Source organism: Lonchura striata, chromosome 3 (assembly GCF_050655825.1).
Source record: "Lonchura striata isolate lonStrDom1 chromosome 3, ASM5065582v1, whole genome shotgun sequence".
In the NCBI taxonomy this organism is placed as follows: domain Eukaryota; kingdom Metazoa; phylum Chordata; class Aves; order Passeriformes; family Estrildidae; genus Lonchura; species Lonchura striata.
In genome coordinates this window covers 20,384,353-20,399,017 of record NC_140705.1, presented here as the reverse complement: position 1 = coordinate 20,399,017, position 14,665 = coordinate 20,384,353, and the positions used below count along the sequence as shown (strand labels likewise).

Below are 14,665 nucleotides of genomic sequence, written 5' to 3'. Positions count from 1 at the left end.
CAAAGCATAAGAATGGCTAATTTTGATGTGCAAAAAACTAAGCAAATATGGCAGGATGCCTGACTGAGCTCAGATGTGTCTAGGAGAGCAGCAAAGGGAAGGTGAAGGAGGGCTAGCTGGGACAAGGTAGGCACAGGAGCTGTGTCATCACTGTGGAAGCAGTCCCACAGTGCTTGGCAAAGAGCAGCAGAATGTCTGTTCACAGTAACCAGGTTCAACCAACAGTCCAGTGACACTGGGCAAGTTAATAGTGACAAGGCAGGTCTGAGGTCAAGTGTGTGTGTCAGTGTGTGCATCATTTGGTCTGAAATACCCCTCCAGTCAGTTTGGGTCACCTGTCCTTTCTGTGTCTCCTTCCACTCACGCCCAACTTCCTCACCAGCCTAGCAGTACAAAAAGGAGGAAAGGCCTTGGCTCTGTGCAAGCCCTGCTCAGCAATAACAAAAACATCACTGTGTTATCAGCCCTGTGCTCAGCACAAATCCAGAAAGCAGCCCTGGTACCAGCCACTGGGAAGAAAATTAGTACTACCCCTGCCAAAACCAGCACACCATTATTGTAATACAAGGTTGCATGGAAATTTCAACTTCTGTAGTTATATATGTTTTATACTCAATTTGGCTTTTAAGATTAGTACTTCTGGTACTTCTTTTGTGTAGTCAGTAATGAAAAGCATATTTTCAAAAGGTTGATAAAGCATTAAACTTATTCTGTACAACAATATGTCATAGCATTAGTAACTAATGGTTCTTTCAAAATAAGTAACAGGCTATTTATTTGCTCTATGATAAAGGTGTGCTAATTATACCCAACTACGGAGTAATTCCTTAAGCTAAAACTGTCTTTGTTTGTAGTGAATCTATACCATTCCGTATAAATCAGGGCAAAACTCACACTGAAATGGGAGGTGAGGGGGAGAATTTATTTTACCTTGTGATTTATTACTCTTGTGATTTGTTTATACCTGTGTCCTATTGCAATATTCTTCAAGGTAATGAAGGCTTTTTATTCAGAATCCTAATACAGGGAAAATACAGCTTATGGGATAGGGAACATGGAGTAAAAAGAACAGGTTTATATTTAGGATTTTCACAGCAGAACACCAAGGCTGTTTTTGAAACTAACAGCAGACTATAACTGAGTTTGTTTTCTGTTGGAGGCATGCAAATGCCACAGTAGTACAGAAAGGGTTCTGCCTTGTTTCAAATTCAATATAAGTACTTAAAAAAAAAGCTTTGTGTTAAACTCATAAGAAAAAAAGATAAATCAATTACCCATCTGGGAAACCAACACACAACCATTCTTTTCTGGTTGTGATTTTATTTAAATTTTACAAGCTCTTGCATTTACATGTGGTGATTTTATACCACTGGACACTGAAAGTACATGTTTATTGATAGGTAGAAGGTTTAACCTATAAACTGTGGCTTTGATGAAGGAAAAATATAAAAGCATTGATGGAATTTTTTGATCATAAACTATTTTAAGTGACTTCTTACTTACAAACTAAAGATTATGGGCATAACTACAAGACAGCTGATGATTTAAGTAGCAGTAGTCAAAGATGGCTAATTGAAAGAAATGGTGGAAAATAAGGGATTTGTTTTTTGTAGATACTAACTTTTTCCTAGTTTGAAAGTTTATTATTTCAGTCCTACAGAATACTACTAAAAATGACCTAATGTCAATAAAATGTTGAGGATTTCTTTTAAAATAAACTTAGTATTAAGTATTTTCTAGCATTAAATAACAGATCTTACTGTAAAACTCATCACAATGTCCTTATTTGCCTTTAACAGTTACTCTCAGATTGTGGAAATACCATAATCAATTTGTCTGAGCTAAACCACCACTACCTTCCACCTGCAAATTCCTGATCTTTATTGGAATGCAGTTTGCAGCATTGCCTTGAAATTTTATGGGCATGTCTCTATTAGCCTTCCAGATGCAGGCTTTTATGATCAGACTTTTATAACCTGTAAATATTTGCATTTACATGCCTTTCTTGAGACAAGATTCAAATTCAAGATGCTTAAGAAGATGGAACATCAGGACCTATGTTAATGATTTGCCCTCATTTAATTTTGGATAATTAATAATTTGGTATCAGAAAAGGTTATCCCATAAAGCTCCTCACATAGTTCTGGAACCAAAGCTTGCAATAAGACCCAGAGTAACTGGAGGTGGAAGGCAAATTCTGAGGGACACTCTCCTTTGTAACTGTAGAGAGGCCTTTTGAATGGTATTTGTGTTTCCTTCAGGAAGGTGGAGGTTCTGTTAGGCATGTGGAGGTGTTATGCTTCTTCTGGACCCCAAGAAGAAGAGTAGTCCTATCATTTTGCTTGAAGAGAGAAAATTTGGATTTTTTAAAACCAAAACAAAAAAACTACACACACATACAAAAAAAAAAAAAAAAAAAAAATCAAAACTACAAAATATCCCCCCAAAAAAACAGCCAACCAAAAGGCCTACCATCCAAATAAACAACAAATCCAAACAAAAACAAAGCACTTGCCTCTGTGCAGAGTTTTAGTTCTAGGGCATAGATAGTAAGATATACCTTCCCTTTGGATTATAGTTGTACTAAATCAGACTTTTTTTCTCTTTTCTACCAAAATACTTAGTAAGAAAATTAATGTGACCAAAGTAGGGATTCCTATCCCCCAGAACAATTAGAAAAGACTTTCTAAATATTTCCCCCTTTGAAGAATTTGATTCACCCATTGCAAGAGCTATAGTTCTTAATTTCAAAAGATATAATGAAAGATTTTTTTTCCCTACTTAAGCATAAAATTAAAGGAGGTCAAGATTACCATCTTTATTACCTTAAACCATTTAAAAGTTCCACATAGGTAATGAACCTGATTCTTATGGAAGGCAAAGCATTAAAAGAGAGCAAATGGAGAGTTGAAAGTGCCTAAAATAAGAGAAATTTTCCCTAAACAAAGGATATTTTGTGACTATGCTGTCTTAAAAATGCTTTACACCTTGCTGTATCACAAAAAAATGTATCTGGCAAAAGACTGAGCATCTCAAAATATAAATTGTTCAGGTGGTTATGGGCTTTGGCTAAATTCTGTCCCGAGAATTGGTTTTGTTAGTTTTTGACCTTTGTTAGGGCCAGATCTACTTGCAACAGGAATTAATATAATTAAAAATGTTTCTTGTGAGGTCTGCAGTTCTGTGATTTCTTTACTTTTTTTGTTGATATTTTAAAACCTCAGTAATTATTTCTAATAGCTTTGTAGTATATATTCAAAAGCTACATGCCTGCTTCTAAATAGGGATTTGCTAGTTGTAGAATTGACTTTTTCACAGAAACACAGAATGGGTCAGGTTGGAAGGGACCATAGTGAGTCATCTGGTCCAACCTCCCTGCTCAAGCAGGGTCATCCTAGAGCACATGGCACAGGATTTCACATCATCTCTGGGCAATCTGTTCCAGTTCTCAGTCACCCACACAGTAAAGAAGTTCTTCCTCATGTTCAGGTGGAACTTCCTGTGCATCAATTTTTGTCCACTGCCTATTGTCCTATTGCTTGTAAATGTTCTCTTGACACCCCACGCTTTAGATACTTACACACATTGATGAGGTCCCCTATCAGTCATCTGCTCTTGAGGCTGAACAGGCTCAGCTCCCTCAGCCTTTCCTAGTTTGAGGAAATTACCTCCTTAGTCTCTGACCTTTTTCTTGGTCAGAATTATAACTACTTTTTATAAGATTTGGAATTTACTGATCAGTATTTAGCATCTTCCTAATAAAAATGAAAATTTCAGAGTTGCTGAAGAAGGATAATTGCATTCAAGTTAAATATATGTCAGTATAAATCATGCTGTGCCACTTTTGATTTTTGCTTTTTCTGTAATTGTGAAAAAGGAATTTGAAATGCAGAGAGCCTAGCCAGAGTTTTGGATCTTGTGGAGATAACTAAAACTTTCATTCTCCTTCATTTATTTAACTAAGAAATAGTGAGGAATGTTACTTAGCTATTGCTAGTAATAGGTCCTAGTTTTCTAAAAAAGCTGGAATCCATGTTATGCTATATAAATGGACAAAATACAATTTACTGTTTATTTATTAAATAAAAATGTGAATGTCTTATCAAATGCGACCTATCCCAGCACTGTTACCTATGATGAATTCATGTCAAAATTCAGTATAGCTGTGTGATTATTTTGTGTTCTCCCTATTTGTTTCACTGAAGTTATTGATGCTGACAGTGTACTGCATTTAAATCATCCCTAGGACACCAGACCTGTGTCCTTTTTCATACAAATCCTGTCTTCCTGCAGCCATTTTACTTTAGAAAACTTAAGCTAGTGACAGAAATGCCTAGAAGACAAAACTTGTCTAAAAAATATGCATGAACTGCCCTGCCTTTTAGTTGATCAAACTGATTAAGTGCTTATAGTTGAGAAATTAAATTCTAGCAGTACTTAATGCAATAAACAAATTTAGAGACTTGTTAAACAATTCAGGTTTGCTTTAGTTAATTACTTTGAAAAGCTGTCTATTGTGAATAAGCTAAATAGGAATGGAGATTATAATTATTATACAATAAAGTGTTGTCACACACTCTTATAGTGTTTTTTCTCAAGGGTTTAAAAATCCTCTCATTGCATGGTATATTACAGTGTTATTATGCTGTAAAAATGGGACAGATGTATCCAGGAGTAGAGTATTTGACTGAAGATACCAGCCCCTGATGGCTGTGGTAAAAATGGTCTCCAGCCAGTATAGCTATGTGCTTTAGAGGAATGTAGAAATCTGGGGTTTAGGGGAGAAGGGAAAAAAATTCCAAAACTCAGCCTAAAAAGCCCAACCAATCCAAATCCCACAAACAAAGAAAAAGCCCCTTCTGTCTGTTCAGGCTGAGTGGGCTGCATGTATAATATTTGTAACTTCTGATTGTGACGGAAACAGTTCTCTTCTTGCCTTCTGTTCCTATAGCAATGTTTTTCTGTGTTTTGGAGGGGTTGTTTGCTGCTGATTGACAGATTCCTTTATTTCCCAGTGTTCTTATTTTTATATGTTAACTCCTTCTCCTCTTCTATATACTCACTGCAAACAGCTTAACTGTCCTAGGGAGAGCTGCTGGCCTCTGTGAGCTACTAACCGAGCTCCATTAGTAGCTCATCTAATTGTGTGTGGCAGTTGCCTATGTAGAGGAGAAAATGCCAGCTTTAGTTCTAATGTTAAGAAGCTCTAAACCTAAACTGGTCAACTGCAGGAAAACAAATTATCTTGGTAAAGGAAATGGAAAAATGGCTTGTTTAACAACTTGATAAAATAGCTTTGTTTCACCTAGAGATGGCTGATAGGACTGAACTGAATAGAACTGCAGCATAATAACTGTGTGTTAGCATTCCTGCTCTCCACCTTGACTCCTTGTTTGAAATCATTTTCAATGGATTGGTGACAAAATGGGTTGTGTGGGACACCACTCCTGCTCCAGTTTACACTGGGGAGTTTATCACTTAAACGGCTATTGTCAAAATCATAGTTATTCTGAGTCAAATCCCATATTTTCTGCTGTTGCACAAGCTTACTTTCTACTTGTGTTTCCTATCAAATCTACTTTCTAGCAATTTGAAAAGTGGAAATGTTTATAATGTGAGCTTGGTACTGAACTATTCCTGAGCAAATACTTTTCTATAATATTTTGTGCTTTGCACTGCTTTTTATACAAATGAGAAGGGATTGTTACCAATAACTTCCAGTTTGGTATAGAAAATGTGAGTTTAGAAGGGCAAAAGCTTTAAAACCATGAATTGGTATGCTTTTACTCTTATGAGCAAATCTATTTATTTTCTGCTCTTTTTTCAGGTATGTTCTAGTAATGACATAATCACTTAATCGGTGAGGATAATTAAATAATTGCAGCTTAGGCATGGCCTTTTAGATTAATTGTTGTTGAATTTATTTTTTTTTTAAGGATTGATTAACAGGGGTATATTTGGCTTTTGAGAAGCATGTTGAACAAAGATGATCTGCAGCAGGAGAAGTAATTGAGCTGGGTACTAGCATAACATTAATATAGCTTTATGTTCCTGTTTATACAGCTAGAAATCTTAGACATCTAATCAAAATATTACATAAACTCATATACCAGGTATATGGGACACATATACCATTTATCTGTATAATTTGTTTCATCATTACCTCCTATATTCAACTTTCAGAAAACAGCAAAATTTTAATTCCACCATCTGCTTGTAGTCAGATTCATGTCTGAAAAGTGTTCTGTTTCTTCTTTTCCTCAATAAGGGGTTTTTGCGTGCTTCAGTCTCACTTTATTTTATGCTTAATTTTCATTACTTTTTCCAAGGAAATGTAGATTATTTTAATGGTTTGTAGATAAAAAGTAAAAATGTCTTCCCTAGATCATGAGTGAGAAAGAGTAAGAAGGATTTGTACTTAATCAGTTTTTTCTGTGTGACAAAAAATGTCTGCCACTCCTAATGTAGTGAAACAGAGTTGTAATGGTAAGTTCTGTCTCCAATAAAATGAGCTATGATAGAGCCTTTCTATGTGTCTAAAAAATAAACTAATTCTAACAATTAGTGTACATATGGGAGGTAGTGAGGGAAATAAATGTGAGCTTGCTTGTTTCTTGTTTTTTATTAATTTCTCATCCCAGTTTTGGGCCTTGTAAAATGTCTCTATAGACCTCAGTTTCCTTTTGAAGTTTTTGATTTTCAACAAGCTGAAGGAAAACACCATGATGAGGAAGTACTTCTGAGGATTTTCTCATTTAATTTTCTTCTTTCAGTGCTCTAGTCTATTATCATCTGTAATCTACACTTTCTCTTTTCAATGAAATGAAGAACTTCTGGGAATGTGAAGTGTCAGAAGGAAGTAGTTCTGAACTAGCTTGAGTTTCACCGCGCTGCCAGGCACAAGTGGTATACACCCTAAGAACTGGGAGCAGTCATCTGTAATATGGCTAGAACTCTAAAAAATAATACCCTGGGAATTAAGTGAAAACATGCTTTGCTTGACTGTCAAAGGATGGTGGACTTGGTTTTGTGTAAACATAACTGAATAAAGTATCAGAAATTAAGGTAAATCAAAAAATTCAGTACTGCTGTCTGCACAATGTTGTGACCACCAGTATTATAGAAAAGAGGATTGGAATAAGTGTATTGTACTGCTTCCCCACAATGTTGTCCAACAGTTGCAGCTTAAGGATTCTCTGGGCCAGAGGACAGCATGTATCTCTTTAATTAAAAGACTTTTTTGTTTTATCACTTTATTGTTTTAAATGTATGTAATGTGCAATTTAGACTTTGACGTTTTATTTGGTAAAGAGGGGAATTTGTCCTTCCATAAAGAATAGCAGACATCTTCAGAATTATAAAATTTCACAACTCTGAATTTTGCAGAAGAAAAAAGGCATTTTCAGCATTCTGTTACATGTATTGGTGCTAATAAAATCTATGACAGTAATAACAGTATATTTGACATAACTGGATATCCGAAAGTCATTTAGAAAACTTTTTTTTGTGTGTGTTTAGAAAAATATGGAGAATATTTGGAAGGAGTATATATCTCATCTTCTGCCAAGATGTGGCATGAGTGACTGCCCTTGTTTATTCCAATAAAGTAAGGATAATGAAGTAGAGTCTACAGTGATTAGTAGCATCTGTTCATTTTTTTTTTGTTTTCCACCCAGTGTGACTTCTCAAGTATAGAGGGAGATAATACTGTTGAAAACTGTGGTCAAGCAGTAGGAATTCCACCGTCCAAGGAAAAGGACCATAATTTCCAATTGTGCAGAAGACTAAAAGCGTCTGTCTGTGTGTAAAACACTCTAGTGTGTGTGAGACTGGAAGACAAGGCTGTGCTAAGTCAGCCTGGGAACCGAGGTTGTTTGTACATAATGTAGCACCTCATGTTCCTGAGATTACTTTATTGTATCTTATAGACTGAAATAGTTTGGTGTCCAGGAACTTGGATATTGTCTGAACAAAAAGGAGTATACATTGAGGAATGGATGGGTATTTAGGTTCGCTGGATTTGTTCATGCTATTGAAGGACATTTTGATGTGTTCACATTGATCAACAGGAGAAGTATTTATTTTTTCAGTACCACAGTTCAGGAGGACACTCAAAGTGTGTACAGATAGTCACTGATAGCACATTTGGTACACTTCAGTTTATGAAGGTTTTTGAAGGAGACGAGTCTTGCCCAGGATTTGTGTCCTGTTGTTATAGATGCTTGTCTTGCTAGTCAATGAAGGGGAAAGATATTGTGTACAGATAACAAGGTGTGTGCATTCCTTGGGAATTGTCAGAGTTTTGGGCTTGTAGTCTCACTTGTGTGCAATAAAAATGAGGAATAGCTATAACAGGGTCATAGTCTATCTTACATACTAAGTAAAATCTTACTTTAATACAAAATTTTTAAGGGAAATAACAAACCTCATTCAAGCCTTATTTTTGCCCTGGTCATATCTACTGTAACACTGCACAGAAAATGCCTACTACCAATAGTGACTTTTGTAGAGAGTATGACACTGAACTACTCAGACCTTGTATTTGATTCAGCATCAATTCCTCATTTCCTATGTAGGCAGATTCAGGAATGGTACTCTCAAATTTAATACTCCTGCTAAAAAGAAAACCATCAGCTGCTCCCCTGTCCATCTCCACTGGGGGACAAAAGGCACAGATCATTGGTGAAGATAAGAACAGTTTACTGGAAATAGCAGTGAGATAAGAAAACAAACAGTAACAGCAACAATGCTAATAACAATGTACAAAGAGAGGGTGGTTGACATGACAGATGTTCACCCCATCTCAGGACACTGAAAAACAATGGCAAACAACAGCTCTTCTGCGTGACAGGAATTCCCTGTGACAGGAAAGGAGCACCTGTCTTGGAAGCAAGAGTCTCTTTTCCCCAGCCCTTGGAAGTGGCCTAAGATGGTACTGAGTAAGGTTGGTGTTTTGGCTATGTCCTCTGGGCACAGCACAGGGCAGCCCAGAGCTCCTGGATCAGGTACTCGGGTGCAGTCAGCCTATCCAGCAGCTTGTGACTACAGGCATGTGCCACTGCACCTGACTGCTGTAAAAAGTAATTAATTGTCCTGGCCAGAACTAGGACACTGTGCTTTTCTATAAAGACCTATTTTTGAGGATGAACTCTTTCCATCTGTTTGGAAAAGTATGATAACTGTGTGTTTCCAAGGCGTAATTTTGTGGAAAAGATCACAATCTTGGTAAGATTTGGCTAACTTACAGTTGTTTGGTGGGGAGGGGGAGCTGCAGGATTTTCTAGCTTGACTTGGGTCCTCTGTCTGCTCTTATGAATTCTGCCCTGTGGGAACTTAACTTGGGTGAATTATCAAAGCTTTCTGAGTTGCAGAGAAGCCCTTCACAGGTAAGACAAAGTTTTTGTCTTGACTGAAAAACTCTACAGGGTCCTGGGGTCCAGTCACTGGTAGTGGGACTTCTGTGAGGGGAGGCTGTGGATGCCCTGTGCTGGACACAGCCAGTTCCAGCCCACCCACTGCAGGGCACAACTGAGCCCACAGCTGAGGCAGGGTCACCCTAGGGGACACTTCAAGAAATGAGAAAGCAATCCCAAGACAGGAAGGAACTAAAAGGAGTGGCAACAGTGGGAACCTGAGGGTCAGAGGAGGAGAAGGTACTCTGTTGTTGAGTAAATGTTCCTGAAGGACAGCAGCCCATGGAAAACCCCAGTGGGGGAAAAGGAACAAAAGAGACTTAAAACATTACCCCCATCTCCTTGTACTGCTCTGTCTCTCTGAAGGAACTGGGTATAACCTGCAGTGAGAGGAAATAGAGGTGAAGTTGGGAGTGAAAAGAGCCAGTGAAGAAAGATTCTTGTAGCTGTGATGTCCTTGCTGTTGATCCATAAGCTCTCTTAGTCCTGTTCGCCCCACTGTAAGCCACCCCACCCTCAGCATGCTGAGGGGAGAGTCAGTGAGTATCTGGCTGGGTGTTGGGCTGTTAGCCAGGGCCAGCCCAGCACAGAACCTCGAAGTGATTTAGTCTCTGTCCAGGGTTTAGTCTTAGAGCAAGCAAAGGACCAAGACTGTATGAATGTATGCTCTAGCTGTGTCTGTGTCTGAGGTGTGCCTAAGCATGCTTTGTGTTCAGGCAGTCTGGAAACTCTGCTAGTGCTACGTGCCACCATTCTGAGCTACGACTAGGGGATAGTTTAAAGGTGCTGAAAAATAAACTTAATAACATACAGTGGCTACCTGAGATGACTGACTGACTGGGCAGTTGACAATTCTGTATGGCCTGAAGCTTTACCTTCAGCTCCTTCTAAAAAGATCTGATACTAGTTTGTAGTAAGATAGTAAGAGATAACACAGCTGGCCAAGGAACTGACATGCTTGGAGACGTAATGTTGGTAATGGCATGGTGTAGATGCTTTTCCCTACTCTGTGCACAAACCACCATACTGAGTTATGTGGTAGGGATCTCTGTGTGGGGACCATGAGTAGAAGACAGATAATTTCAAAATATTTATTCTGTAGTCTTGGTTTGCCTTAAAGAAAAATGTTTACTCTTTTTGGGGCATTGTAAATGACCTTTAGTTGTTGGACCCTTTTTTTTCCCATAAAATAAAGCTTCAGAAATGGGATTAATTACTTTTAACTAGTAAAAGGGGAACATTCTTTAATATCTCTAATATCTGTTTACTTTTGTTTCTCAAAAACCAGTCTTTAGCTTGGTCACAGTTTCATAAGCTCAGCCATTTTCTTTGCAGCAGTGTTTGACTTTATTTGACCAATCCATCTCTTCTTGACCCAAGGGGACTCTGGCCCCAAGCTGCAAAAATCCAGATGTACATATGGTGACAGTTTGGTTTGACACATTTGCACAAGATTAGCAAAGACTAATTATTGATTTATGATCTTGCAAGCTTCTTAAATGCAGCTGGTATAAATAAATATGTAATTTGGAGATTCCCATTTAAAGAGGTAAAATAAAAAATATAGTCTTGAGTCATTATTTGTTTCCATAGAAGGATTTGTAACTGTTCTTCCATGTAGGTTTGTGTGTTACAGATGGTTCCTCAAATTCTGTTATGTGTAACTATTTTGTCTGGGAGGTTATTATCTCAGTGTAGTTACTGCTTATATGATTATAAGATTTGAATTTTTCTAGGCTGCTGTAAATGAAATTAAGTTTTTCCTGATCATCTTTTGTTTTACAAAACCTAAAGAAAAAAGGAAAAAAAAGGGAAACTTGAAATCCTTCAGAAGGGAATAACTTAAACATTTATACATACTTATAATTTTAAACTGTCACTAATTAGCACTTCATCATAAATAAACCTGGATGGGGGAGAAAAAAAGTCAATGCAAGTACTGCCAGTTCATGTAGATTTGATCATCTGGAAAGGATCTGCTGAAGAGTTATCCCATGTTAATTTTTAATGGATTTTTCTAAAGCGCGTAGTTGCTCTTCCTCTATTATTTATCTCTTTCGCTTATTATCCCTCTAAGTAAGTATTACCACTACTGGAAACTTTCTGGCTCATTCAAGAAAAAGATTATATAATTCTAATGTGTTTTCAAAATGGATTTATTCCCTCATGATGAAAACAATAGTGGTGTTTTCAGAAGTACTTTGAATGTTCAGAAATGTACTTTCTTTTCGAAGTAGGGTGTCTGAGAAATGTCGGTGCATAGTTAAATTCCATATTAGAAATACAGAAGTTATTCTCATTAGGGATCTCTCAGATACAACCTCATTTTAAATATTTAGGAACTAGTCCAACCGTAGTTGCACATAGCTGCACCTCAATGATCATCTGGGATCTTCAATAAGTTTGTGGTGTAAGGAGGTTTATTGTGTCCACCTGCCAGAAATGTTTTTATTGTATAGCATTTTAGCAGCTCGCTCTGTGTTTTAAAGGGACACATAGAAGGGAAGGCTAGTGCTGTGTCTGTGGTGACTTGTGGCGCTGGCTGGCTGTTAAAAACCCTAACAAAACAACAAGCACAACCAAAAAAGCCCAACAATCCAAAATTAAATAAACTTCACACTGAGCCATTTAAAACTACATTGCAGCATCTGGAGACACCCTGAAATCCTGGCCCTCTGGAAGGGCTTTTTCCTTACTGTGGTTGATCTCTGTTGTCACTACTCTGCGCAGAAATGCTGTCTGACTTCATGTGAATGGAGCAGAGATGTGTCTGTCACTTCTTGTCTGGTGAACAAATGAGGTTTCTACTGCTGCTCTTGCTGGTACTTTTAAATACCATTCAAAGGGGAAAGAAATCATACAAAAACAGACTGCTACAATCAACACAAATAGTTTCCTGTGCAATTAAATAGTCGGAAAGCTGTCCCTTGGCACTTCCCCTCCTGTCCTAGAAAGAAGTAGAACAGGATGAGGAGATGAGTCCTCTGGGGCAGGAACTGCTGAGGCTTAGTCAGGTGTGACTTTCAAACTTCCCGTTATCTTTGCACCCTTCAGAGAAGTATAGCTGTGACTAAACAGTGTGCAAATGGGCAAACCACTGTTTTGTGATTCTTTTTCTGTTGCTTCTGTCACTTCCTAGTAAGCTTGTATCCATCCATCCATCTGTCTTTTGTGAAGTGGTTCTTAGAGAAAGTCTGCTCATGCTGAATGGGGAAAAAAATATTTAGTCTCTCTTAAAAATACCACTGAAAGTAGAAGCTTCTTTTCAAGATAGGGGAGAAGATTTGCCTGATACAATAGGAAAAAAAATGCTTCTGTTGTAAATAACTAACCCATGGAGTATTTGTTTCTCTATAGATGCTATGAAATTTGATACAGTTCTGCTAGTCTTAGGATAACAGTTCCACAGCTGACCCTCTGTAAGGATTTTCGAGATCACTTATTGCTATAGTTGGGAAAACAATTGAGAAAATCTGTAGTGAGACTAATATTGAACCAAATACTTTGTAATTTCTTTTGTAGATAATGATGATACAGTTACGTCTCCAAGAAGAGTTTACACAGTGGATCTTCCTCCAGAGGGTTATGTTGCAGTTACTCCAGATGCTCTTAGTAAAGCAGTTTCTGAAGCCTCTGGCAGTAGTGCTGACTCAACAGGTAAGTTTGCATGGTTGTTACTGTGATTAGTTTTTCAGAAGGGAGACTTCTTAGCAGCTCTTATCAAGTAGATTCAGACTGCAACAATAAAGTATTTAAACTTTTGCTGCCAGTGGGTGTCACTGTTTTGCAACATAAGCAAAATGAGGATGTACTTCCCTATGGGTTCATTTCCATCGTTTGGGGTTTCTAGACTAGATTCAGCATTTGGTGATAGCCATGCAGTGCCATAGATCTTACTGAAGTTACATAGAACCTGACTGAGGACAAAGTGTTTAGCTCCTCCCACACAAGTGGCATGTATATTCATATTATGCCTGCTCACAGTCATATTATTTTTAAGGATAAATGTTAGATAAAACTGGTTTACTATATCTACCTTTGATGTTCTGAGGAATTGGGTAAAGGCTTAACAACCTGTCAAATTTGCATCTCTCAAAACAGTTATTCATAATTTGGTTGGTAGGGGGATGTATCAATCCTTTAATGTTGAAAGGATTTCTGATGAGAAACTGTGACCATATAACTTCAGAAATAATACTTGATGTTGTCAAAGGATACAAGAGAAAAAGCAGAAAATCTGTAAAGTGGATTCTAAGTTGACCTCAGTTAAATACATGGTTTTCTGAATAACATTGCCAGAACTCAGTTGATTCTGTCTGTCTTTAGAAAGAAGTTCTAAGCTTAGACAAGATGAATTAATTTAGTTTTTTCAATTGATGTGTTCCTGTGAATGTATGTTTGTCCAGAATTGTGTATCACTCTCATTGGCCACTAGGGATGTTCTATAGCCAAGAAGATACCCAGATAAGGCAGCTGAAGTAAAACACTACAGTATCAATTTCAGCCTGGAAATTGCTTTTAGTGGAAGGAAAACCTGAGACATAACTTGCAGATACAGAAAGGCAAATTCTGCTTGTCTTTGCACATAATACCTACAGGGGTGAATTATGAGCTTGGAAATTTGGTATACAGTTTGTTCTGAGCTCCAGTCCGAATCTGAACGCAAGTAAAACTACCAAAATAGCTCAAGGGACTGAAGCAAAATACAAGGTGACTGAGAGCACATGAAGAATGTTCTTCCTTGGTGTGCAGTGGTTTAAAGACTATTTTTGAATGACAAAGAAGTAACTTTATCAGAGTAACATAAGAGTAGATCTTGATAGGTTTTGGATTATGAATGGGAAGATATTCTAATTTAGAACTTCTGGGTTGTGCTCTTCTCTGCTACATAGGATTCATGTTTGGAATCCAGAAGCTGTTTCTAGGTTAAGGGTAACCTTGTTTAGTTGCAGAGCTGTCTTTGGACAGTTCACTGGGTTTCTCTTTCCCAGCATGTCAGATTCAAGCTGCTTATTCTTGAAGCATCTTTTCTCTCTTTCCATGCCATATAATTTCTGTTTATTATTCCATGTACTTTCCTTTTGGATATTAAAGGAATGCTTCTTCCTCTTCTGTGTTTTGCTGATAAGACTAAATGAAGTCTCATAATACTTTGTAGGTAAATTCAGTTTTATTCAGGGACTTAAGCTGCTTTTAAATGAAACACTAGCATACATACTGAACTGCTGCAACTGAGATAGATCCTTAAGGCA

General features: G+C 37.5%; 1 protein-coding gene across 6 annotated transcripts in view; it reads left to right on the top strand.

The window, feature by feature from the left end:
* The window catches only part of ERICH1 (glutamate rich 1), a 103,829-nt gene that overhangs the window by 15,294 nt on the left and 73,870 nt on the right, over nucleotides 1–14,665 (top strand). For all 6 annotated transcript variants that reach the window (XR_014953596.1, XM_077782393.2, XM_085574574.1 and 3 more), the window contains one exon: nucleotides 12,936–13,070. Coding sequence is in view for 5 of the 6 variants with exons in the window: in XM_077782393.2 (XP_077638519.1) it covers nucleotides 12,936–13,070 (135 nt within the window). In the remaining variant the exon portion in view is untranslated. The remainder of the gene's footprint in view (nucleotides 1–12,935; nucleotides 13,071–14,665) is intronic.